Source organism: Heptranchias perlo, chromosome 35 (assembly GCF_035084215.1).
Source record: "Heptranchias perlo isolate sHepPer1 chromosome 35, sHepPer1.hap1, whole genome shotgun sequence".
NCBI lineage: Eukaryota > Metazoa > Chordata > Chondrichthyes > Hexanchiformes > Hexanchidae > Heptranchias > Heptranchias perlo.
The window spans coordinates 28,336,156-28,360,620 of record NC_090359.1 but is presented as its reverse complement, the minus strand read 5'-3'; the positions used below and the strand labels follow the sequence as shown (position 1 = coordinate 28,360,620).

At 47.2% G+C, this 24,465-nt stretch overlaps 1 protein-coding gene across 1 annotated transcript in view; it reads left to right on the top strand.

Moving 5' to 3' along the window:
* The window catches only part of dnah2 (dynein, axonemal, heavy chain 2), a 174,476-nt gene that overhangs the window by 5,702 nt on the left and 144,309 nt on the right, over positions 1–24,465 (top strand). The window contains exons 5-16 of the mRNA XM_067972290.1: positions 422–532; positions 3,106–3,344; positions 4,412–4,603; positions 9,597–9,754; positions 11,320–11,407; positions 13,045–13,250; positions 16,286–16,415; positions 18,402–18,584; positions 19,108–19,322; positions 20,414–20,560; positions 22,465–22,621; positions 23,692–23,931. Of these exons, the coding sequence (XP_067828391.1) occupies positions 422–532; positions 3,106–3,344; positions 4,412–4,603; positions 9,597–9,754; positions 11,320–11,407; positions 13,045–13,250; positions 16,286–16,415; positions 18,402–18,584; positions 19,108–19,322; positions 20,414–20,560; positions 22,465–22,621; positions 23,692–23,931 (2,066 nt within the window). The remainder of the gene's footprint in view (positions 1–421; positions 533–3,105; positions 3,345–4,411; positions 4,604–9,596; positions 9,755–11,319; positions 11,408–13,044; positions 13,251–16,285; positions 16,416–18,401; positions 18,585–19,107; positions 19,323–20,413; positions 20,561–22,464; positions 22,622–23,691; positions 23,932–24,465) is intronic.

Sequence of the window (24,465 nt, the reverse complement as noted above, 5' to 3'; positions counted from 1 at the left end):
TTCCCCCTCCCCTCGTCTCACGACGGCTCAATTCATGTTCCACAGGTGTGAAGTACTCTGCTGTAACTTGCCCCGGTGGCCGTTCTGCGTGTGTAAGATAGTGAATGCTGGCAGGTCAGCCCGCCATGGAGCCTGATCCTGATCCTCTCCTCATCAGACATCCACACATGAGCATTTTCCCCTGGGGGTCACGAGATAGTGATTTGAAGCAGAATATCCCCCCTCCCGAACCCCAGGGGGTGCTGAGGCCAGTCCTGGAACCCAAACTCCTCCCTGGGTGAGATCAGTTAGCAGCACAGACTGGGGATGGAAATGGGACCTTCCATTTCTGAGAGCCCCACTACCACATCACCCATTGTGGCCTTGGGGGCCAATGAAAGGTATTGACGCTGTCTTACTCTTTCTCTGTTATTCTCCACAGATGCTCGCTATAAGTTGGACGGCCATACAGTCCTCTACATCCCGCTTGAAAGCTTAAACTTGACACCTGAACAAGCAGCAATGGACAAAGAGCTTATACAGAGACTGGAGAGTGAGTAGAGGTCAAAATAAGGTCACAGTGGCTATTTTACAGTCACCCCCGCCCCCCCCATAACACTGTTTGCACGTTGTGTTAAAAAGACTTTGTTTAATACTACCACCGGTCACTTGCCGGTGATGGAGCCGTAACCAGTACATGGCACTGGTGGTGGTGCTTTCAATGGAAGTCAGTCCACAATTGGGGGTTCAAAATTATAAAGGGGTTTTGATCAAATAAATCAGGAAGAACTATTTCCACTGGTTGGTGAGTCGGTAACTAGAGGGCAAATATGTTACCAAAAGAAGGAAGCAATTAGGAGAAATGATGTTTTGCAGAGGGTTGTTAAGACATGGAAAGGCCGGGGCTCTTTTCTCTAGAAAAGAGAAGACTGTGGGGTGACCTGATCGAGGCCTTTAAGATAATGAAAGGGTTTGATAGGGTAGATGTAGAGAAAATGTTTCCACTTGTGGGGGAGACCAGAACTAGAGGCCATCAATATAAGATAATCACTAATAAATCCAATAGGGAATTCAGGAGAAACTTCTTTACCCAGAGAGTGGTGAGAATGTGGAACTCGCTCCCACAAGGAGTGGTTGAGGTGAATAGTGTAGATGGATTTAAGGGGAAGCTGGATAAGCACATGAGGGAGAAAGGAATAGAAGGATATGGTGATAGGGTGAGATGAAGTCGGGAGGGAGAAGGCTCGTTTGGAGCATAAACACCAGCATGAACCAGTTGGGCCGAATGGCCTGTTTCTGTGCTGTAGTTTCGATGTGACTCGATGGAGCGCTCGATCAGAAACGGTGTGGGAAGCAGTGTCCTAATATCGATTACAGAGTCAATATTGACACCTTAGTCCCATTCCCCAGCCCTTTCCCCATAACCTTTACGTTTTTCTGTTTGAAATATTTATCCACTTCCCTTATAAAAGCTGTTATGGATTCTGATTCCACCACTGTTTCTGGCCAGGCATTCCATGTCCAACCAATCCTTCCATCTAAAAAACATCATAAACTCTCCTTTCGTTCTTTTGGTGATGATCTTAAATTTATTCTCTTCCGGTTACTGATTGACCAACCAGTGGAAATAGTTTTCCCCTGATTGACCTTATCAAAGCCCCACATAATTTTGAACACTTCTGTCAAGTCTCCTCTTAATCTTCACTGCCGTAGTCTCCCCTCATAACTAAAACCTCTCGTGCCCGGTAGCATCTTGGTGAATCTCTTCTGCACCCTCGGCACTGTTCCAGAGAGAGAGCTAGAATTAGGGAGTTACAATATCTGATAGAACTGAAGTGAGATAACACGATTGCAGACAACATCCTGGGTTAATGGCTGTACCTGTGCTGATAATTCATAGCGTACAGAATTCATGGTATAGTGTGCAAAGCAATAGATCGTGCCCTCAGACAACAGACCGATTCTGCCTGGCCATAGCAGTGTTAGTCACTGGATGTTCGGTAGAACTGTTTAATTAATAGCGCTTTTGGTGACAGGTCTCCAAATTTGAAACCTGAAATGTCAGAGAAAATTCACTACCATACTAACTGAGATGGCAATGCAGTGCGCTGTGGGGTGATAGTAGATGATCCACCTGATTTAGTCCCACATTATACAAACCAGCAAATTCCCAGGTCTGACCCCTGGCCTGTGCTGTTAGCTGATCTTAGCCTACAACAGCTCAAATAGGCCTCCGTGCTCCTTGGCTGGAGGATGGAAACAAAGGCAGCTGCCTCCAGACTGCTAATAGGTGACATCTGCTGGAAAGTGTGTGGATAGCCAGTGAGGACAGCTTGGGGCTTGGCTGTGCTACACTCGGCGGTGGAATAGCCTCCCAGTACCCACTGCCTAGAATGGCCACTTGGGTGCGGTACTAAAGGGTTGTCAGTGCCTGTGGGTTCATGACCCGGTGAGAGTCGGTGCATTCTTCAGTTGTGCAGAGCCTTGGTCAGACCCCATCTGGAGAGACAACGTTCAGTTCTGGGCACCGCGCCTCAGGAAGGATAGATTGGCCCTGGTGGGGATGCAGCGCAGATTCACCAGAATGATACTGGGGCTAATGGAGGCAAATTATGAGGGCTTGTATTCCCTTGAGTGTAGCTGGTTGAGGGATGATCTGATTGAGGTGTTTAAAATGATAAAAGGATTCTATAGGGTAGATAGAGAGAAACTATTGGAGAATCCAGAACAAGGGGGAATAATCTTAAAATTAGAGCTAAGTCAATTAGGAGTGAAATCAGGAAGCATTTTTCCACACACAGGGTAGTGGAAATCTGCAATTCTGTTCTCCTGCAAAAGGCTGTGGATGCTCGGGTCAGTTGAAATTTTCGAGACTGAGGTCGATAGATTTTTGTTGGGTGACGGTATTAAGAGATCTAAAGAAAAGCTGGATAAATGGACTTGAGGTACAGATCAGCCATGATCTAATAGAGAGCAGAACAGCCTCGAGGGGCTGAATGGCCTCCTCCTGTTCGTATGCAGAAGACACGGGGAGCAAATTAGGAGAAAGAGAGGCAATGGTAACTGAAAATGACTGGAAGCGTGGGCCGGGGCCTCTGTGTCTAACCTGTGCACTTCAATTTTCAGCTGCCGTCGTTCACTGGACTCGTCAGATTAAGGATGTGCTGAGTGCACAGGAAGCTGTGGAGACGGGGGAGATCTCGGGCCCGCTGGATGAGATTGAATTCTGGCGCAATCGCTGCGATGACCTGTCGGGGATCGGGTTTCAGCTGGATAAAACTGGCGTCAAACACATCCAGTCTATACTCGAGCTCTCCAAATCCTCCTACATTTCTCCCTTCCTCAAACTAGCCAAGCTTATCCAGGTGTGATTGAGCTAGGCTTTATGCAAGGATAACCGGATCGTTCTATCAAGGTCACTCGGCTCCCATGACAGTCCATAGGATAAACACCCCGCCCGCTGTAATACTGACAGTCCAGTGGATAAACACCCCGCCCTCTGTAATACTGACAGTCCAGTGGATAAACACCCCGCCCTCTGTAATACTGACAGTCCAGTGGATAAACACCCCGCCCGCTGTAATACTGACAGTCCAGTGGATAAACACCCCGCCCTCTGTAATACTGACGGTCCAGTGGATAAACACCCCGCCCGCTGTAATACTGACAGTCCAGTGGATAAACACCCCGCCCGCTGTAATACTGACAGTCCAGTGGATAAACACCCCGCCCGCTGTAATACTGACAGTCCAGTGGATAAACACCCCGCCCGCTGTAATACTGACAGTCCAGTGGATAAACACCCCGCCCGCTGTAATACTGACAGTCCAGTGGATAAACACCCCGCCCGCTGTAATACTGACAGTCCAGTGGATAAACACCCCGCCCGCTGTAATACTGACAGTCTAGTGGATAAACACCCCGCCCGCTGTAATACTGACAGTCCAGTGGATAAACACCCCGCCCGCTGTAATACTGACAGTCCAGTGGATAAACACCCCACCCATTTTAGTATTGATTGTCCAGTGGTTAAACACTCCGCCCACTGTAGTATTGATAGTCCAGTGGATGAACACCATGTCCACTGTAATATTGATAGTCTAGTGGATTCGCACCCTATGCACTGTAATATTGATAGTCCAGTGGATAAACACCCCACCCACTGTAATACTGACAGTCCAGTGGATATACACCCTGCCCACTGTAGTATTGATTGTCCAGTGGATTGATTGCCTGCCTGTACCGAGTTACTGAAGTCAGCCAGGGCAGTGATGGGTTTGCTGCCCGCTGCCCCCCCGGGTGCCAGCTGTCCCTAGTGTATTGAGACATTCTTGCTGCATTAAAGACGCTGTATAAGTCCCTTTGAATTCTAGTGTTTTGTAGTATTTCTGGTGTTATTGAATCGTTTTGAACTTTGTATTTTTAAATTCAGGATGGACGTGCACAGGCCCAGTCTAACCTCAGCTTCCTGGCCATACTCAATGTCCCATGCGAAGAGCTGACCACACTGAAGGTCAAAGACATACCAGACAAGCTGCCTCACATCCTCCATCTTATCCGTATCATCTGGATCAATTCAAAGTTCTACAACACCCGGGATCGCATCACCGCACTCTTCCGCAAAGTGAGTAAAACCACAGCCGTCCACAGTGCCGACCGCGGCTCAGTGCGTGTCGCTCTCTCGCCTCTGAGTTAGAAGGTCGTGGGTTCGAGCTCCTCTCCAGAGACTTGAGCACGTAATCCAGGCCGACACTCCCAGTGCCAGTACTGAGGGAGCGCTGCACTGTCGGAGGGTCAGTACTGAGGGTGTGCTGCACTTTCTGATGAGACGTTAAACTGAGGCCTCTTCTGTCCTCTTGGATGGATGAAAAAGATCCCATGGCCACTATTTTGAAGAAGAGCAGGGGAGTTCTCCCTGGTGTTCTGGCCAATATTTATCCCTCAACCAACACCACTAAAAGCAAATGATCTGGTCATTATCTCAATGTTGTTTGTGGGACCTTGTTGTGCGCAAATTGGCTACCACATTTCCTACATTACAGCAGTGACTATACTTCAAAAAAGTACTTAATGGGCTGTAAAGCTCTTTGGGACGTCCTGGGGTTGCGAAAGGTGCTGTATAACTGCAAGTCTCTTTTTTTCATTAGTGCAACTGCTTCAGGGTAGACCAAGGACAGGCGAAGTAGGAGAAATCTAATTGTCGTCCCCCAATTGCTCATTTAGTAGCTGCATTATCTTCAATCTTCAGTCTGTGATGAGCTAGCGGATCTCAGCCAAAATGGGGATAGGGGTCTGCAATTAGACTGCCTGGAACAGGGAAAACTATAAAAGGAACATTGCACTGCATTGAACAAAATAACAGATGATGGCCAAATACAAGGAAGCGCATTTTGTGCTGAAACCTTCTTTTCCCCCCAACAGCACAGCCCTCGAAAACCCCGTGTCTGTTCAAGACTTGAATGTTGCTCTCATATCTGAGAGGTTCTTTTGGCACCTCTTTCACAATCCTGGAGAAGACATTAAAGAAAAGTTTGTCATCTTGAGAGATCTTTCTCTCATCTTCAGCCTCCGTCACACCCTCCTTGTCTTGCTGCATCATCGCCGTGATGGTGGCTGTTGCTTGTCTGAAGGTTCATCTTTTGTTTCTCCTAAGCTGCAAATATAAAGCTCGGGTTAGACCTCATCTGGAGAGACTGCCTTCAGTTCTGGGCACCGCACCTCAGGAAGGATATATTGGCCTTGGAGCAGTGCAGAATCACCAGAATAATACTGGGACTAAAAGGGTTAAATTACGAGGACAGGTTGCACAGACTGGGCTTGTATTCCCTCGAGTGTAGAAGATTAAGGGGTGATCTAATCGAGGTGTTTAAGACGATTAAAGGATTTGATAGGGTCGATAGAGAGAAACTATTTTCTCTGGTGGGGGAGTCCAGAACGAGGGGGCAGAACCTTAAAATTAGAGCTAGGCCGTTCAGGGTGATGTCAGGAAGCACTTCTTCACACAAAGGGGAGTGGGAATCTGGAACTCTCCCCCCCCGAAAAGCTGTTGAGGCTGGGGGTCAATTGAAAATTTCAAAACTGAGATTGATAGATTTTTGTTGGGTAAGGGGATTAAGGGTTACAGAACCAAGGCGGGTAAATGGAGTTAAGATACAGATCAGCCGTGAACTCATTGAATGGCGGAACAGGCTCGAGGGGCTGAATGGCCTCATCCCGTTCCTATGTTTCAAATAATCCTCCTGCTGTATCCTCACTTGAAATCAAGACTAATCTATTTCTAACTCTAACTCATTCCCAGGGCTTCAAAACTCTTTATATCCCTCAATCTGCCCTACTTCCTGAAATCACATTGAGTTACATAGAAACTACAGCACATAAACAGGCCAAACGGCCCAACTGGTCCGTGCTGGTGTTTATGCTCCACACAAGCTCCTCCCTCCCGACTTCATCTCACCCTATCAGCATATCCTTCTATTCCTTTCTCCCTCATGTGTTTAACCAGCTTCCCCTTAAATCCATCTACACTATTCACCTCGACCACTCCTTGTGGGAGCGAGTTCCACATTCTCACCACTCTCTGGGTAAAAAAGTTTCTCCTGAATTCCCTATTGGATTTATTAGTGACTATCTTATATTTATGACCCCGAGTTCTGGTCTCCCCCCACAAGTGGAAACATCTTATTTAAAAAGGGTAGTAGGCAGAAGGCTGGAAATTATAGACCAGTTAGTCTAACATCTGTGGTGGGTAAAATTTTGGAATCTATTATTAAGGAGACAATAGCGGAACATTTGGATAAGCATAATTTAATAGGACAAAGTCAGCATGGCTTTACGAAGGGGAAGTCATGTCTGACAAATTTGCTTGAGTTCTTTGAGGACATAACGTACAGGGTGGATAAAGGGGAACCAGTGGATGTAGTGTATTTGGACTTCCAGAAGGCATTCGACAAGGTGCCACATAAAAGATTATTGCTCAAGATAAAGAATCACTGGATTGGGGGTAATATTCTGGCACGGTTGGAGGATTGATTATCTAACAGGAAGCAGAGAGTTGGGATAAATGGTTCATTCTCGGACTGGCAACCAGTAACCAGTGGTGTTCCGCAGGGGTCGGTGCTGGGTCCCCAACTCTTTACAATCTATATTAACGATTTGGAGGAGGGAACCGAGTGTAACGTATCAAAGTTTGCAGATGATACAAAGATGGGAGGGAAAGTGGAGAGTGAGGAGGACATAAAAAACCTACAGGGGGATATGGACAGGCTGGGTGAGTGGGCGGAGATTTGGCAGATGCAATACAATATTGGAAAATGTGAGGTTATGAACTTTGGCAGGAAAAATCAGAGAGCAAGTTATTATCTTAATGGCGAGAAACTGGAAAGTACTGCAGTACAAAGGGATCTGGGGGTCCTAGTGCAAGAAGATCAAAAAGTTAGTATGCAGGTGCAGCAGGTGATCAAGAAGGCCAATGGAATGTTGGCTTTTATTGCTCGGGGGATAGAATATAAAAACAGGGAGGTATTGCTGCAGTTACATAAGGTATTGGTGAGACCGCACCTGGAATACTGCATACAGTTTTGGTGTCCATACTTAAGAAAAGACATACTTGCTCTCAAGGCAGTACAAAGAAGGTTCACTCGGTTAATCCCGGGGATGAGGGGGCGGACATATGAGGAGAGGTTTAGTAGATTGGGACTCTACTCATTGGAGTTCAGAAGAATGAGAGGCGATCTTATTGAAACATATAAGATTGTGAAGGGGCTTGATCGGGTGGATGCGGTAAGGATGTTCCCAAGGATGGGTGAAACTAGAACTAGGGGGCATAATCTTAGAATAAGGGGCTGCTCTTTCAAAACTGAGATGAGGAGAAACTTCTTCACTCAGAGGGTAGTGGGTCTGTGGAATTTGCTGCCCCAGGAAGCTGTGGAAGCTACATCATTAGATAAATTTAAAACAGAAATAGACAGTTTCCTAGAAGTAAAGGGAATTAGGGGTTACGGGGAGCAGGCAGGAAATTGGACATGAATTTATATTTGAGGTTAGGATCAGATCAGCCATGATCTTATTGAATGGCGGAGCAGGCTCGAGGGGCCGATTGGCCTACTCCTGCTCCTATTTCTTATGTTCTTATGTTCTTATCTTCTCTACATCTACCCTGTCGAACCCTTTCATTATCTTAAAGATCTCTATCAGGGCACTCCTCAGCCTTCTCTTTTCTACAGAAAAAAACCCCAGCCTGTTCAGCCTTTCCTGGTAAATATATCCTCTCAGTTCTGGTATCATCCTTTTGAATCTTTTTTTGCACCTTCTCCAATGCCTCTATATCCTTTCTACAATATGGAGACCAGAACTGTGCACAATACTCCAAGTGTGGACTAACCAAGGTTCTGTACAAGTTTTTAGAACACCAGCTTGATGTCTCCTAGCTACCACTCTTTGATTTATCCCAACTTTTCTCCCTCCCTTTTCAATCTTGGTGGCGTCCCACACTATTGGCGTGAGCCTAGGTTTCTCAATTCCAAAGAGCTATGGCGCCTGGGTTTGAACGGACCATGAGGATGCCATCTATGGAATGCAAAGGTTCAATGGTGCACATTGTATGGGTAGGCTGATAACCCGGTGAGGTTTTGCTCAGTTGCCCGTGGGGATGAGGGAGATGTTTCACAAATCTTGGAAGTGTCCCCTCTTGATTCACCTCTCTCAAGAGAGTAAATAAGTTGGAGAGGACCCATGGTGGTGCCAGTTTAACACTGTTGATTGCAAAGAACAGGATTGGTGTACCAACTGGCCTTTTGCTGTTCCTTATCTGTTAGTATCCAGATATCATTGAGGACTTCTTGTTGGTTTTGTCTTTGTGTAAAACTGGTCCGAATGCATGTCAGGCCTCATGCCCTTTCTTAACTCATCCTCTTGACTAAACATGCACACTGGAACTGGACGTTGGAGAGGGGGGGAGGAGAGATTTCCTTCTGGGATTTTACATTATTTTTGCCACACAAATTCCTAAACCTTGTGTTCCTTGAAATATTACTCCTCAAATATTAATGAACAAATGATTGACACTTTAGTATGAAATTCCTCGCTCTGCTACTTAATGGAAGCGCTAAGCCTCTTTCATCAGACGGGCTAATGCCTCCATCAAAATAGCAGAGAGAAGAATGTCAGAAGAACACATTAAGCCTTTGTTTGCTAATATTTAAAGAACCAAATTTCAAGACACTATGGACTTAAAAATACAAAGTTAATTAATTACAAAAGTTATAATACCAGATCATGTAAATAAATTATGTAAATAAAGTATGTGAAGGAATTATACATGATATGGAAATAAATTGTGCAAATTTTATAAGATAATTTAAATTAGTTGTATAAATTATGCAGTGAATTACACTGGCTATACCCTCTTTCGTTTAAATGAGTTTAGTTTTGCATTTATTTTGTGCTAATTAACACTTCTTCATAATGTTTCAAAATACTTAATGCAATGAATTACCTTTGGAGTGCAGTGACTGTGACTATGGAGGCACGCTTTACTTCCTAAAACTTTGTTGGTTTCAATCTGACTGCATCTGGAGAACGAGTTAACTCCACACACCTGTCTTCCATTCTCTTTTTAGCTGAGTAATGAGATAATCCATCTGTGCTCCAGAGAGATCTCGTTGGACAAGATATTTGAGGGTCACATCAAGTCGAGTAAGGTCACTCTCCACGACTGCATCAACTGTTGCCAAGCCTGGAAGAATCACTTTGCGAGCGCTGCCTCGCTTCACACCAGGTGAGGCCTCGAATCCTTCTGGAGTCTTTCCGCCACCTTCCCCCCACCACCATCACCCCCCCCCCCCCCCACCACCATCACCCCCCCCCCCCCCCGCCACCATCACCCCCCCCCGCCACCATCACCCACCCCCCCCACCACCATCACCCCCCCCCCCCCACCACCATCACCCCCCCCCCCCCACCACCATCACCCCCCCCCCCCCCCACCACCATCACCCCCCCCCCCCGCCACCATCACCCCCCCCCCGCCACCATCACCCCCCCCCGCCACCATCACCCCGCCACCATCACCCCCCCCCCCCACCACCATCACCCCCCCCCCCCCACCACCATCACCCCCCCCCCCCCCACCACCATCACCCCCCCCCCGCCACCATCACCCCCCCCCCCGCCACCATCACCCCCCCCCCGCCACCATCACCCCGCCACCATCACCCCCCCCCCCACCACCATCACCCCCCCCCCACCACCACCATCACCCCCCCCCCCGCCACCATCACCCCCCCCGCCACCATCACCCTGCCACCATCACCCCCCCCCCCGCCACCATCACCCCCCCCCCCCCGCCACCATCACCCCCCCCCCGCCACCATCACCCCCCCCCCCCGCCACCATCACCCCCCCCCCCCCGCCACCATCACCCCCCCCCCCCGCCACCATCACCCCCCCCCCCGCCACCATCACCCCCCCCCCCCGCCACCATCACCCCCCCCCCCCGCCACCATCCCCGCCCCACCTGTAGTATTGATTCAAGCTGGTATCCAGTTCCCAGTATTTGATGAGTTTGCTGGTCTCAGATGGTGGGGGGGGGGGGGGGGGACATATTTTGGGCATAATTGGCCTTCACCGCCCTTGGACCAGGGAAGGGGGTGAACCAGGCAGCATCCCTGCTCCAGATTACTCTTCAGTGACCTCCGATGGAGTGTGTGCACTGGCTGAGAACACAGTCGGCCTCAGTTGTAATGCCAGCCATGGTTGGACCATGGGTACAGTGATGTAATGGTTGCGGGACTGGACTAATAACCCAGAGATTGAGAGTTCAAATCGTACCAGGGCAAGCTGTGGAAATTGAACTCCAGGAATCTGGTCATTTGTGGACTCGCACCCAGATAAAGTGACCATGAAAGCTGCTGGATTGTCATAAAAACCCAACTGGTTCACTAATGTCCTTCAGGAAAGGGAAGCTGCCACCATTACCCTGTCTGCCCTGCCCATGCCTCCAATTCACACTCCATGATTGACTCCTAATGCCTTCCGAAGTGAGCTACCAAGCCGCTCAATTGTAAAAACAGCTGCTTCAAGGCCCAGCACCACCTTCTCAGGGCAACTCGGGATGGGCAATAAACGCGGCCTCGTCAACGTCAGCCATGTCCCAAGAACAAGTTTTTTTAAAAGTTGGGACACTCGAAGAATTTGGTCTCCCACATAAGATGCTAGTCGAACTGTACTGCAGAATGGTTCTGCACTTTCAGGAGGGAATTATAGGAACATTTGGCGACGGAAATTTGAGGACAAAAAAGGCAGTCACGTGTATTTGAAACTTATTCTTATGCTGTGGTACAGATCTTCAAACATCCCCTGGATCCTAGACAACACAAGTGTATTTGCCCAAGTGGATGCCTTCATACAGCGCTGCAGGGACCTGCTTGAGGTATGGTAACATAAAGAATTTAATATTTATCCACAGGCAGATTAGAATAAACTGAAACAAAAGCAAAATACTGCGGATGCTGGAAATCGAAAATAAAAACAGGAAATGCTGGAAAACACTCAGCAGGTCAGGCAATATCTGTGGAGAGAGAAACAGGGTTAACGTTTCAGGTCAATGACCTTTCATCAGAAGCCATGACCTTCTGACTCAGAGACTGAGCCTGTGGAGGGCTGTGGATGCTCAGTCATTGAGTATATTCAAGGCTGAGAGCGATAGATTTTTGGACTCTAGGGGAATCAAGGAATATGGGGATCGGGCAGGAAAGTGGAGTTGAGGTTGAAGATCAGCCATGATCTGATTGAATGGCGGAGCAAGCTCGAGGGGTCATATGGCCGACTCCTGCTCCTATTTCTTATGTTCTTATGTTCCATCCAGGACAAAGCAGCCAGCTTGATTGGCACTCCATGCACCACCCTAAACATTCACTTCCTTCACCACCGGCGCAGTGTGTACCATCCACAGGATGCACTGCAGCAACTCGCCAAAGCTTCTTCGACAGCACCTCCCAAACCCGCGACCACTACTACCTAGAAGGACAAGAGCAGCAGGCACATGGGAACAACACCACCTGCATGTTCCCCTCCAAGTCACACACCATCCCGACTTGGAAATATATCGCCGTTCCTTCATCGTCGCTGGGTCAAAATCCTGGAACTCCCTTTCTAACAGCACTGTGGGAGAACCTTCACCACACGGACTGCAGCGGTTCAAGAAGGCGGCTCACCACCACCTTCTCAAGGGCAATTAGGGATGGGCAATAAAATGCCGGCCTCGCCAGCGACGCCCACATCCCATGAACGAATTTTTTTAAAAAATGAGCCAAGGCAGATACCCTTATAATCCCCTAGCCCAGTATATCTGCTAGCCCCGTGTATCCCGTGGCCCAATCTGCCCCCAGTCCTACTCCTCGCCAGTTCAGCCCAGTGCTTCCCCTAGTGTCTCGAGTCCAGTCCATCCTTTAGCCCAAGATATTCCCTAACCCAGTGGATGGCAGGGCATTAACCTGAAACTGAGTTTGGTAGAAATATGGAAAGGGAGAGAAATCAGTGGGAAAGGTTCTCCTAGTGGAAAGGCTTTCAGTCAACTGCTTCCTCCTGTGCTGCGTCTCACAAAGATAGCCAACAAAAATATCTCCTGTCTGATGTACGGTACCCAGCACTGGCCCCGCCATACACTGTTTGTGGGATCTTGCTGTGCGCAAATTGGCTGCCACGTTTCCTATATTACAACAAGCGACTACACTTCAAAAGTACTTCATTTGCTGTAAAGCGGTTTGGGATGACCTGAGGTTGTGAAATGTGTTGTATAAATGCATATTTATATTTCTTTTTCTAAACTTTATTTCTTTTTCTGAACTTTTCTTTTTCTTTTTTCTTTTTCTTTTAGCTAGCGTGATGTATGACTGGGTAAATGCACTGGCCCAGGGAGACTGAGAATTCCGGTGACTTGCTGACAGCCTAAGTGGTTTAGAGGATAGATAGTGTGTGGTAAATTGGTTTAGGAAAACCTGTGGCTGATAAATCATTTCTGCTGGTAATATGCAAAAGCGTCACTTTTTTTTTCTTCAACCTGTGCAGGTGTGTGATTGCCAGGAGTTCTTTGCCAGACGGGAGGAAGGGGAGCAGACGCCGCTGCCATGTTTTGGAGGGCATCGCGGTCCCGAAATAACACGGAGTCTCCTGGAGATTGAGGCCACCTTCGACAAAATCCTACAAATGCTGAAAACCATGAAGAGTGAGATCCTGGATGTGAAGAATACATTCTGGCATGATGACTACAGCAAGTCAGTGTTATTGACCCTGATAAGATTGCTTTGGGAGTACATTATCCAGTATCAAACTTATTATACAGCATAGGAACATGGTGCTTCTTATCTTTTCAACCCCAATTCCTTGCCTTTTCACCTTTGGTGTTTGTCATGGCTCAGTGGGTAGCTCTCTCACCTCTGAGAGTGGGTTCAAGCCCCCCTCCAGGGACTTGATCACAAAATCTAGGCTGTCATTCCCAGTGCCAGTACTGAGGGAGTGCTGCGCTGTCAGAGGTGCCGTCTTTCGGATGAGATGTTAAACCGAAGCTCATCTGCTCTTTCAGGTGGACGTAAAAGATCCCATGTCACTAAAACAGATTATCTGATTATTATCACATTGCTGTTTGTGGGATCTTGCTGTGCACCAATTGGCTGCTGCATTTCCTACATTACAACAGTGACTTGGCTTCAAAAAAGTACCTCATTGGCTGTGAAGTGCTTTGGGACATCCTGAGGTCGTGAAAGGCACTGTAGAAATGCAAGTTCGTTCTTTCTTGGATCAGAAAAGTTCATGGAATTTTTTCTTTCCTGAGTCATAGTCTTGGGCCTGTGTAGAGGAAGCTTTGCAATGGCATCCCAAACCTTGGCAAGCACAGCCCACTGCCTGCCGACATCAATCCACTCTCTGGGAAAATAGATTAAAGGGTAAGACGGTACATGAGCAGTGGTGTTCATTTAGGGAGTTATTTTACAACTTTCAAAATAAATATATTCCACTGAGGAAAAAAGGGTGTAAAAGAAATGACAGCCACCCGTGGCTAAGTAAAGAAATCAAGGATAGTATCCGACTAAAAACAAGGACATATAAGGTAGCCAAACTTAGTGGGAGGATAGATGATTGGGAATTCTTCAAAAGACAGCAAAAAGTAACTAAAGGATTGATTAAGAAAGGGAAGTTAGATTATGAAAAGAAATTAGCAAAAAATATAAAAACAGATAGCAAGAGTTTCTATAGTTATATAAAAAGAAAAAGGGTGGCTAAGGCAAACATAGGTCCCTTAGAGGATGAGACCAGGAAATTAATGGTGGGAAACATGGAGATGGCAAAAATGCTGAACAAATATTTTGTTTCAGTCTTTACAGTAGAGGACACTAAGAATATCCCAACACTGGACAAACAGGGGACTCTCGGGGGGGAGGAGCTAAATACGATTAAAATCACTCAAGAGATGGTACTCAGTAAAATAATGGGACTCAAGGCGGATAAATCCCCTGGACCTGATTGCTTCCATCCTAGGGTCTTGAGGGAAGTGGCAGTAGGGATTGTGGATGCTTTGGTGATAGTTTTCCAAAATTCCCTGGACTCAGGAGAGGTCCCGGCAGATTGGAAAACTGCTAATGTAACACCGTTATTTAAAAAGGGTAGTAGGCAGAAGGCTGGAAATTATAGGCCAGTTAGCTTAACATCTGTGGTGGGTAAAATTTTGGAGTCTATTATTAAGGAGACAGTAACAGAACATTTAGATAAGCATAATTTAATAGGACAAAGTCAGCATGGCTTTATGAAGGGGAAGTCATGTCTGACAAATTTGCTTGAGTTCTTCGAGGATATAACGTATAGGGTGGATAAAGGGGAACCAGTGGACGTAGTGTATTTAGACTTCCAGAAGGCATTCGACAAGGTGCCACATAAAAGATTATTACTTAAGATAAAAAATCACGGGATTGGGGGTAATATTCTGGCATGGGTGGAGGATTGGTTATCAAACAGGAAGCAGAGAGTTGGGATAAATGGTTCATTTTCGGACTGGCAACCAGTAACCAGTGGTGTTCCACAGGGGTCGGTGCTGGGTCCCCAACTCTTTACAATCTATATTAACGATTTGGAGGAGGGGACCGAGTGCAACATATCAAAATTTGCAGATGATACAAAGATGGGAGGGAAAGTAGAGAGTGAGGAGGACATAAAAAACCTGCAAGGGGATATAGACAGGCTGGGTGAGTGGGCGGAGATTTGGCAGATGCAATATAATATTGGAAAATGTGAGGTTATGCACTTTGGCAGGAAAAATCAGAGAGCAGGTTATTTTCTTAATGGCGAGAGACTGGAAAGTACTGCAGTACAAAGGGATCTGGGGGTCCTAGTGCAAGAAAATCAAAAAGTTGGTATGCAGGTGCAGCAGGTGATCAAGAAAGCCAACGGAATGTTGGCTTTTATTGCTAGGGGGATAGAATATAAAAACAAGGAGGTATTGCTGCAGTTATATAAGGTATTGGTGAGACCGCACCTGGAATACTGCATACAGTTTTGGTCTCCATACCTAAGAAAAGACATACTTGCTCTCGAGGCAGTACAAAGAAGGTTCACGCGGTTAATCCCGGGGATGAGGGGGCGGACATATGAGGAGAGGTTGAGTAGATTGGGACTCTACTCATTGGAGTTCAGAAGAATGAGAGGCGATCTTATTGAAACATATAAGATTGTGAAGGGTCTTGATCGGGTGGATGCAGTAAGGATGTTCCCAAAGATGGGTGAAACTAGAACTAGGGGGCATAATCTTAGAATAAGGGGCTGCTCTTTCAAAACTGAGATGAGGAGAAACTTCTTCACTCAGAGGGTGGTAGGTCTGTGGAATTTGCTGCCCCAGGAAGCTGTGGAAGCTACATCATTAGATAAATTTAAAACAGAAATAGACAGTTTCCTAGAAGTAAAGGGAATTAGGGGTTATGGGGAGCGGGCAGGAAATTGGACATGAAGCTGAGTTCGGATCGGTCAATGCCCTGTGGGTGGCGGAGAGGGCCCAGGGGCTATGTGGCCGGGTCCTGCTCCGACTTCTTGTGTTCTTTAGATTTGTGGTTGGGATCAGATCAGCCATGATCTTATTGAATGGCGGAGCAGGCTCGAGGGGCCGATTGGCCTACTCCTGCTCCAATTTCTTATGTTCTTATGTTCTTAAAAAAGAAAGCAGACAGTATTCCCCTTTGTTTGTTTGTGCTATCCCAGCCCTTTAGAGAAGGTAGTGCTGGACCTACACCTGATGTCCACCGTCTTACTCTTCATGTCTGTTCAGGTTCCGGTCAGGTATCAAAGACCTGGAAGTGATGATGCAGAACCTGATCTCGTCCTCATTTGAAACAGTGACTACAGTGCAGCAAGGGGTGGAGTTCCTGGACGTATTCCAGCACCTGGCTTACCGTGAGGTACGTGCAATATCAAATCATCGTAACCCAGGGTTATTAAACATCCAGCTGAGAAACTGCCTGCATCGCGTGATCTTGGATTGCTATGAAGGTGAGGTGCAGGCCGGAGGAGACCGGTTTCCCTGTGGTTGGATGTTGAGGGGACCCAGGCTGCTGCCAATGGCTGATTTAAAGGAATAGATGAACTATTTCTGCAAATGGTCAGGACATTTACGTTTGCGGGGGGCTGCAGCTCTTCTTTCCCCAGAGAGTAGTGAGCCTCTGGAACACATTGTCGGCTGGTGTGGTGGGTGCTGACTCTCTGCCTTCAAGAGGGAGCTGGACCAGTTCCTGACTGGGGCAGAGATCGCCTCATATAGAAGGTAAGCGTCTTTATAGATAACACTCGGTCCATGTGATCCCCTGGACTGGTTTCGATTGCCTGAGGGGGTCGGAGAGGAATTTTCCAGGATATTTTTTCTCTTATTGGCCCTGAATTTTTTTTTTTTTTGCCTCTCCCAGGAGATTACATGGCTGCAGGGGTGGGGTGAGAGGGGAGGGAGGGAGTGTTTAGCCACAATGCTCCGGCCATCATGGTGTGGGGCAGGCTTGATGGACCAACCCGTCGTATCCTGCCTGTCAATTTTGTATGTTTGTATGATGGGGGATGCTTTGGTGTCTGGCTAACAGGCTAAGTAGGAATGGGGGGCTCTGTCTGAGGGGACCGTGAAGTTGGCCATGGTTGCTGTGGCCTCCTCAATCACTGTCCAACATGCCTGACAGCTGGGAGTAACCAACATATAGAGAAGTGGAAAGCAAACATGAGTTCTCTTTTTGCTCCAGTTAAAAATCTCTGTTAACAAAAATATTTGATGTGGTTTCTGTAACTGGAAGTCAAAGTTTAAAATACAAATCAAATAATCCCATCAGAAGAGCAGTTGTTGCGGGAGAACTGTCCTTCACTCCAGTGAGCGAGATCGGGCTCTGTCCCCGCTGAAGTCCATTTGCATCCCATCGATCCTCTAACTGCACCAATGGTACCGTTAGGCAGCAAGGGGGGGGCGCTTACAGCCAGCCTTCCCTTTACCCTGGCAGGTTACTGCTGCACGCACCTCTGGACCGCTCTAGGCCTGCCGGGCTGTGAGATGGTGACAAAGCCCAGGATTTAAGTGCAGTCCCCTCGCCTTTTGCTGTCCAACTAGAGAAAGCAAGGGAACGGTATAAGAAAATGAGGCCATCCCAGCCTCCATGATGCAACTGATACCAGAACTGAGAGGTTGTACCTATCAGGAAAGATTGAGCAGGCTGGGGCTCTTTTCTCTAGATAGAGAAGACTGAGGGGTGACCTGATAGAGGTCTTTAAGATTATGAAAGGGTAGACGTAGAGAAGACGTTTCCACTTGCGGGGGAGACCAGAACTTGGGGCCATAAATATAAGATAATCACTAAGAAATCCAATAGGGAATTCAGGAGAAACTTCTTTACCCAGAGAGTGGTGAGAATGTGGAACTCACTCCCACAAGGAGTGGTTGAGGTGAATAGTGTAGATGGATTTAAGGGGAAGCTGGATAAACACATGAGGGAGAAAGGAATAGAAGGATATGGTGATAGGGTGAGATGAAGTAGGGAGGGAGGAGGCTCGTGTGGAGCATGAGCACCGGCACAGACCTGTTGGGCCGAATGGCCTGTTTCTGTGCTGTAAATTCGATGTAAAGGGTCCTCTTAAAATGATCCATCGTTTTCCCAATAGAACTATGGGCCCTATCTGCTTTTCTGAGCCGTGCAGTGAAGCGTCTGTCTTCCACTCAGCAACCATTCCAATCAGGAACTCCACTTTGTGTGGGGGAATTGCAGGGGGGAGAGCTGTATCTCATCTCCGTCTGTGTTGGAGCATTCATGAGAGAGGCATTTTGGGCACGACGTTGGTCAAGGCTGCGCCTCACCAACAAGAAGTTAGTGCCTAAACGCTACCCTACAGTAAGATCCAAACTGTTCTGTTGCTCACAGGCCATAAAGCGGACAATTGATAAAAAGACAGTGAAAGTCTACATACTGTTCAACGATGAGCTATCACCAGTAAACAAAGAGCTGAATAGGAAGGCAATCAATCTGACCCCACATATGCCTCGGTACGCTGGCCAGGCACATTGGGCACGGACTCTTCGTCGTCGCATCGACAGATCGATGGAGGTAAGTTGGATGTAAACAACAACAACTTGCATTTATATAGCGCCTTTAATGTAGTAAAACGTCCTGAGGCGCTTCACAGGAGCGATTGTCAAGCAAAATATGACACCGAGCCACATAAGGAGATATTAGGACAGGTGACCAAAAGCTTGGTCAAAGAGGTAGGTCTTAAGGAGTGTTTTAAAGGAGGGGAGAGAGGCGGAGAGGTTTAGGGAGGGAATTCCAGAGCTTAGGGCTTAGGCAGCTAAAGGCAATGGTGGAGCGATTAAAATCAGGGATGCGCAAGAGGCCAGAATTGGAGGAGTGCAGATCAGCCTTTCTACACTCACTGTCTTAGCTCACACATGAAGAATGACCACTGTGTGAGGTACAGAATAGGTGGAACTGTAACCCCAGTGGTGAGTCAGCACCTGAGAGGAGGGGAGAAAGAGAAAGAAAATTTAAAGAAGAAATAAGATGGAATGATCAAAAAACCTTGAATACCAGATGTGGACGGATATCTTAATCTCTGTGTCGTAACTTACAGTTTCTGGTCCAAGCCACCTTTCTGCCCACAATTGGGTTGGGCGAGGAGTCAATGGCATTCTACCAGATGCTAGAACAGTCTCTGGATGAATTTGTGCGCAAGGTCTTCACAGAATGGACAGTCAACGTGGACCGGGACAGCACAAAACGCCTGGAGAGACCACTGATGATCCGCAACGTTGAGGACCGTTCCAAACTCAGCGTAAACTTTGACCTGTGAGTTCGCAAAGTTCAAGCTAGTTTCCAAATCCTTTTGGCAATTGTTGGGTAAGATTGGAACTGAAGTAATAATATTGCATGTGTTAGATACGTAGCTGAACTGTAAATTGGAACTGCCAACATGGGATACACCCTGGGTGTGAGGGTCTCACCATGAGTTTTATGCCTGAAACACACACTCATGAGACAAAACACAAAAATGGCTAAAAGTGGCAAGTTGCATCTGTCAAATGGACCACATGGAATGGTCAAATGGCATTAACATGCACCTCTTCTCTTTTTTGTTTCTCTACCTTTTTCTCCCTTTCTCTATTTCCCTCTTCACAGACTGCCTCACTGGGATTTGCGGGTGTTTTCTCTTGCTTTCTATCACAGATATGAAGACGGTAGGACTATTCCAGCATTCATAGTGTTTGTGAAAGCCCTTTATTAAACTTGTTTCTCTCCCTCAGTTGCAACTCTCCTATAACCAATGCGGCACAGGCACGATGGGCCGAATGGCCTCCTTCTGTGCTGTAAGATTTTATGATTCTATGCTGGGGCGAGAGGGCAGGAGGTGTCAAACTCCTTCCCGACATATTGACCAAAGGCAGAGAATTGGAAGGCCAAGTTAAAGCATGCAAAAAAAAAAATAGCGAATGCTCAGGAAAACCTACATAACTAGAACTACTTTCCAAACCTGATTAATACGATAAAATGAACAAACCAATTCAACAGGGGCTGGGACAAACTAGTTTCACAACAATTCACAATCATGTAGCCCCTTTAACATAACAAAGCCTGCCAAAGCATTTCACGTAGGAGATAGCAAGAGTAACTCCCTCCTTAACTCCTTCCACCTTTTAAAAGCTTCCTCAAAACCCACGCATTTGGTCATCTTGCCCAACTCTCTCAACTACAGCTTGGTGTCCATTTCCCCTCTGTGAAGCACCTTGGATGTTGCCTTATGTTAAAGGCCCTATACGGTATTGATGTCATTTGTCTTTTCCCAAATATAACCCTGCCAATTGTGCTAACCCTGATGTATAATGGCTATCAGTCTAAGAGAGTTGTACCAATATTGTCACCACGTTACCCGTTTCTCACAGGTACCTGTTGGAGTTGTTTGATGAAGTCCATTACTGGGAGCGCTTGCTCTTCGAGATCCCACATTATGTCATGGAGACCTACCAGAGAAGGGAAGATCTCAGGAAGCTACGAGAGAGTGTTCTCCTGGTGGTCCGTGATTACAACAGGTCAGTGCAAGTTGTTGAAGTGCGAGGCTGGGATTGGAATGTTTCACAATGTGTAGCTGCTCCTGCCCCGCTGGCCTTTAAACTCATGGCACCATCTTGCCATTTATTCTGTGAATTTTTCTTTTCATTTTAGATTCCTCTTGCAGCATATAGTATTCTGAGGAAAGTAGGTTGGCATGGTGTGACATCCAGTAAATTGCTGCACTTACTGCCTCTATAATGTGATTTGCTGTCAAACACTGCAATTTTGCATTAAAAGTTCCGAGGCCATCAAAATGCCAGTTTCTGAGCATTAACAAATCATTTGCTCTAATCACTCCCAGACTAAGACATTCTTTGTCACCTATTTCCCCAGTAATCCACTGTACAAAATAACCTGACTTTCCTTTTTTCTGTCAACTATATGACTGTATTTTTTTTTTATTCGTTCATGGGATGTGGGCGTCGCTGGCAAGGCCGGCATTTATTGCCCATCCCTAATTGCCCCTTGAGAAGGTGGTGGTGAGCCGCCTTCTTGAACCGCTGCAGTCCGTGTGGTGACGGTTCTCCCACAGTGCTGTTAGGAAGGGAGTTGCAGGATTTTGACCCAGCGACGATGAAGGAACGGCCGATATATTTCCAAGTCAGGATGGTGTGTGACTTGGAGGGGAACGTGCAGGTGGTGTTGTTCCCATGCGCCTGCTGCTCTTGTCCTTCCAGGTGGTAGAGGTCGCGGGTTTGGGAGGTGCTGTCGAAGAAGCCTTGGCGAGTTGCTGCAGTGCATCCTTCACCTGCTTTGTGTTACAAGCAAGCATGGCTCTGGAGAATGGGGGAAGGGCTTTCAGTGTAAACAACTCCCTCCTTTTAGGCCACCCGTAGAAAATTATTTTGCCTATACCAATATGGCACGGTTATGGCTTGTATGGCTTCCTGCCCGCCATATTGGAAGTTTAGGCACCCGTTTAGCACCTGAAATGTACGCTTGTGGGGGGGGCATGACATCATCAGATTTCTGTATTTTTCGTCATCAAATTTCTAGACCAAAATATCCAAATTTGCAGTCATTTTAAAAATTACAATTATTGCTCCCCTGATACAACAGTTTCCATCTGAACTATAACTCAGCCCTAGAGGCTGGAAAATTTCCTGCCTTTGCAGAGTTAGCTAGTCTCAGTCGGGGCTACAGTTCCCTATGCACCCATGGGTTAGACAGGGGAAAAATCACTGTGTTTCTGCTCCTGATCACTATCGAGTGACTCCTGTAGGAAGTGCTGGATGATAACAGGATCGGGTCTCATCTGTGATGTCCCCGATAAAGAAATAAAAACTTGTATTTATATAGAGCCTTTCTTGACCTCAGGACGTCCCAAAGCTCTTTAGAGCCTTCTGAATTACTTTTGCCGGGTAGTCGCTGTTGTAATGTAGGAAACACGGCAGCCAATTTGTGCACAGCAAGATCCTACAAACAGCAATGTGATAATGACCAGATAATCTGTTTTTTTTAGTGTTGTTGGTTGTAGGAAAAATATTGGCCCAGGATTTTGGGGAGAACTCCCCTGCTTTCACTCAAATAGTGGCCGTGGGATCCTTTACGTCCACCGGAAAGGGCGGAAGGGGCCTCTGTTTAACGTCTCATCCGAAAGACAGCACCTCCAACAGTGCAGCGCTCCCTCGGTACCAGCACTGGGAGTGTCGGCCTAGATGTTGTGCTCGAGTCTCTGGAGTGGGGCTCGAACCCATGACCTTCAGAGGTGAGAGTGCCCCCCCCACTGAGCCACGGCTGGCGCCTGTTGGCACTTGCTGTGTGAGGCCTAGGCTCTAGGGTCACACATGAAGAATGGCCCCTTGGGAAATGGGAAGGCGAGGCATAAAAGAAACACAAAATCTCTTCAAAATTAGAATGATTGGTTTATTTGTAATTTTAGAATCCTTGACGAGCTAACTAAAGAGCAGCGGAACCTCTTCCGAGACAGAATCAAATTCCTCGACAAGAAAATTGCCCCAGGGTTGTCGAAGCTTCAGTGGGCGTCCAGAACACTATCCAGTTACTTCATCGACGATTGCCGGATGCAAGCCAGACAGGTACCTCTTTTTCTGCGGAGCAGAGGGCAGAGCCAGAGATTGGGATTCCCTGGAATTGTCTGATATTTGGAAGGGGTCCCTGGGAGTGTATCAGTATTTACAGGGAGTCCCTGGGAATGTGTTCAGTATTTACAGGGGGTCCCCGGGAGTGTGTCAGTATTTACAGAGGGTCCCCGGGAGTGTGTCAGTATTTACAGGGGGTCCCCGGGAGTGTGTCAGTATTTACAAGGGGTCCCCGGGAGTGTGTCAGTATTTACAGGAGCTCCACGGGATTGTGTCAGAATTTACAGGGGGTCCACGGGAGTGTGTCAGAATTTACAGGGGGTCCACGGGAGTGTGTCAGTATTTACAGGGGATCCCCGGGAGTGTGTCAGTATTTACAGGGGATCCCCGGGAGTGTGTCAGAATTTACAGAGGGTTCCCGGGAGCGTGTCAGTATTTACAGGGGGTCCCCGGGAGCATGTCAGTATTTACAGGGGGTCCCCGGGAGTGTGTCAGAATTTACAGGGGGTCCACGGGAGTGTGTCAGTATTTATTGGGGGTCCCCGGGAGTGTGTCAGTATGTACAGGGGGTCCCTGTAAGTGGCAGTTTTGTTTCTAAACGTAGAGAAAATGTTTGCACCTGTGGGGGAGACCAAAACTTGGGGCCATAAATATAGGATAGTGACCAATAGATCCTACATGGAATTCAGGAGAAACTTCTTTACCCAGAGAGTGGTGAGAATGTGGAACTCGCTCCCACAAGGAGTAGTTGAGGTGAATAGTGTAGATGCGTTTAAGGGGAAGCTGGATAAACACATGAGGGAGAAAGGAATAGAAGGATATTCTGATAGGGTGAGATGAAGTAGGGAGGGAGGGGGCTCTTGTGGTGCATAAACACCAGCATGGACCAGTTGGGCCGAATGGCCTGTTTCTATGCTGTACATTCTAGGTAATGTAATATCTATTAAATCTCTCCTCAGTCAGGGGAACTGTTCGACTTTTAAAATATTGATCCTGTGTTCAGTTATGTTCACAAAAAGGATTTGTCTGTTCATTAATGGTCATGTGTGGTCTTCATTCCCAAATAGCTTCAGCTGACGATTGACGAGTACAAGGCATCAAGTCTGACCATCAAACAGAGTGCCTACCAGATGAGTGAAATGCTGCTGGTGTATATTGATAGTAAGCGCACGTACAGCGATAAGGAGTTTAAAGAGGCGCAACAGCTCCATCAGGATATCATCCAGGCGAAACTCTTAAAAACGCACAAGGACATCGTAGAAATCATGCGTCAGACGTATCTCGTCTTTAAGAGTGACGGATCTGACGTGAGTTTGAGGTGCTCTTGTGTATATATACAATGGAGGGCTGTATCCTTTCATTCTTTTTCTCCCCTCATTGCTTCCCCGGATCACAAGTTTCCAGCATCTTGGAGTCTGTGGCAGCCAGCCCACTCCCAAATAGGGTTGCCAACCCTCCGGGAATGGCCCTGGAGTCTCCGGGAATTGAAGGTTAATCTCCAGGGCACTGCTGCGAGCAAAAAATCCTGGGAGAAAAATCATGGGGGCATTTTAAAAAAATTATGTTTTTTTCATACTCTTTGAACGCTTTCGTTTATTAGTTATAGAAATATTGGAAATGGGGGAAAAAAGGCTGTTTGACCGGGTAGGGCGACTGGAGGCAGGAGGTCATGTGATGAAACCTCCAGGGATACGGTCACCCAGACTTGGCAACCCCATCCTAGGCCATTTCCGGTGTCACTTTGACTGTCCACCAGCAGATCCAGGAAAGCTTGAAATACACGGTGGCCGTTGGCAAACTGATTTGCGTGCACCGCCACCACAGTAGCTCAGCGCGTCTTT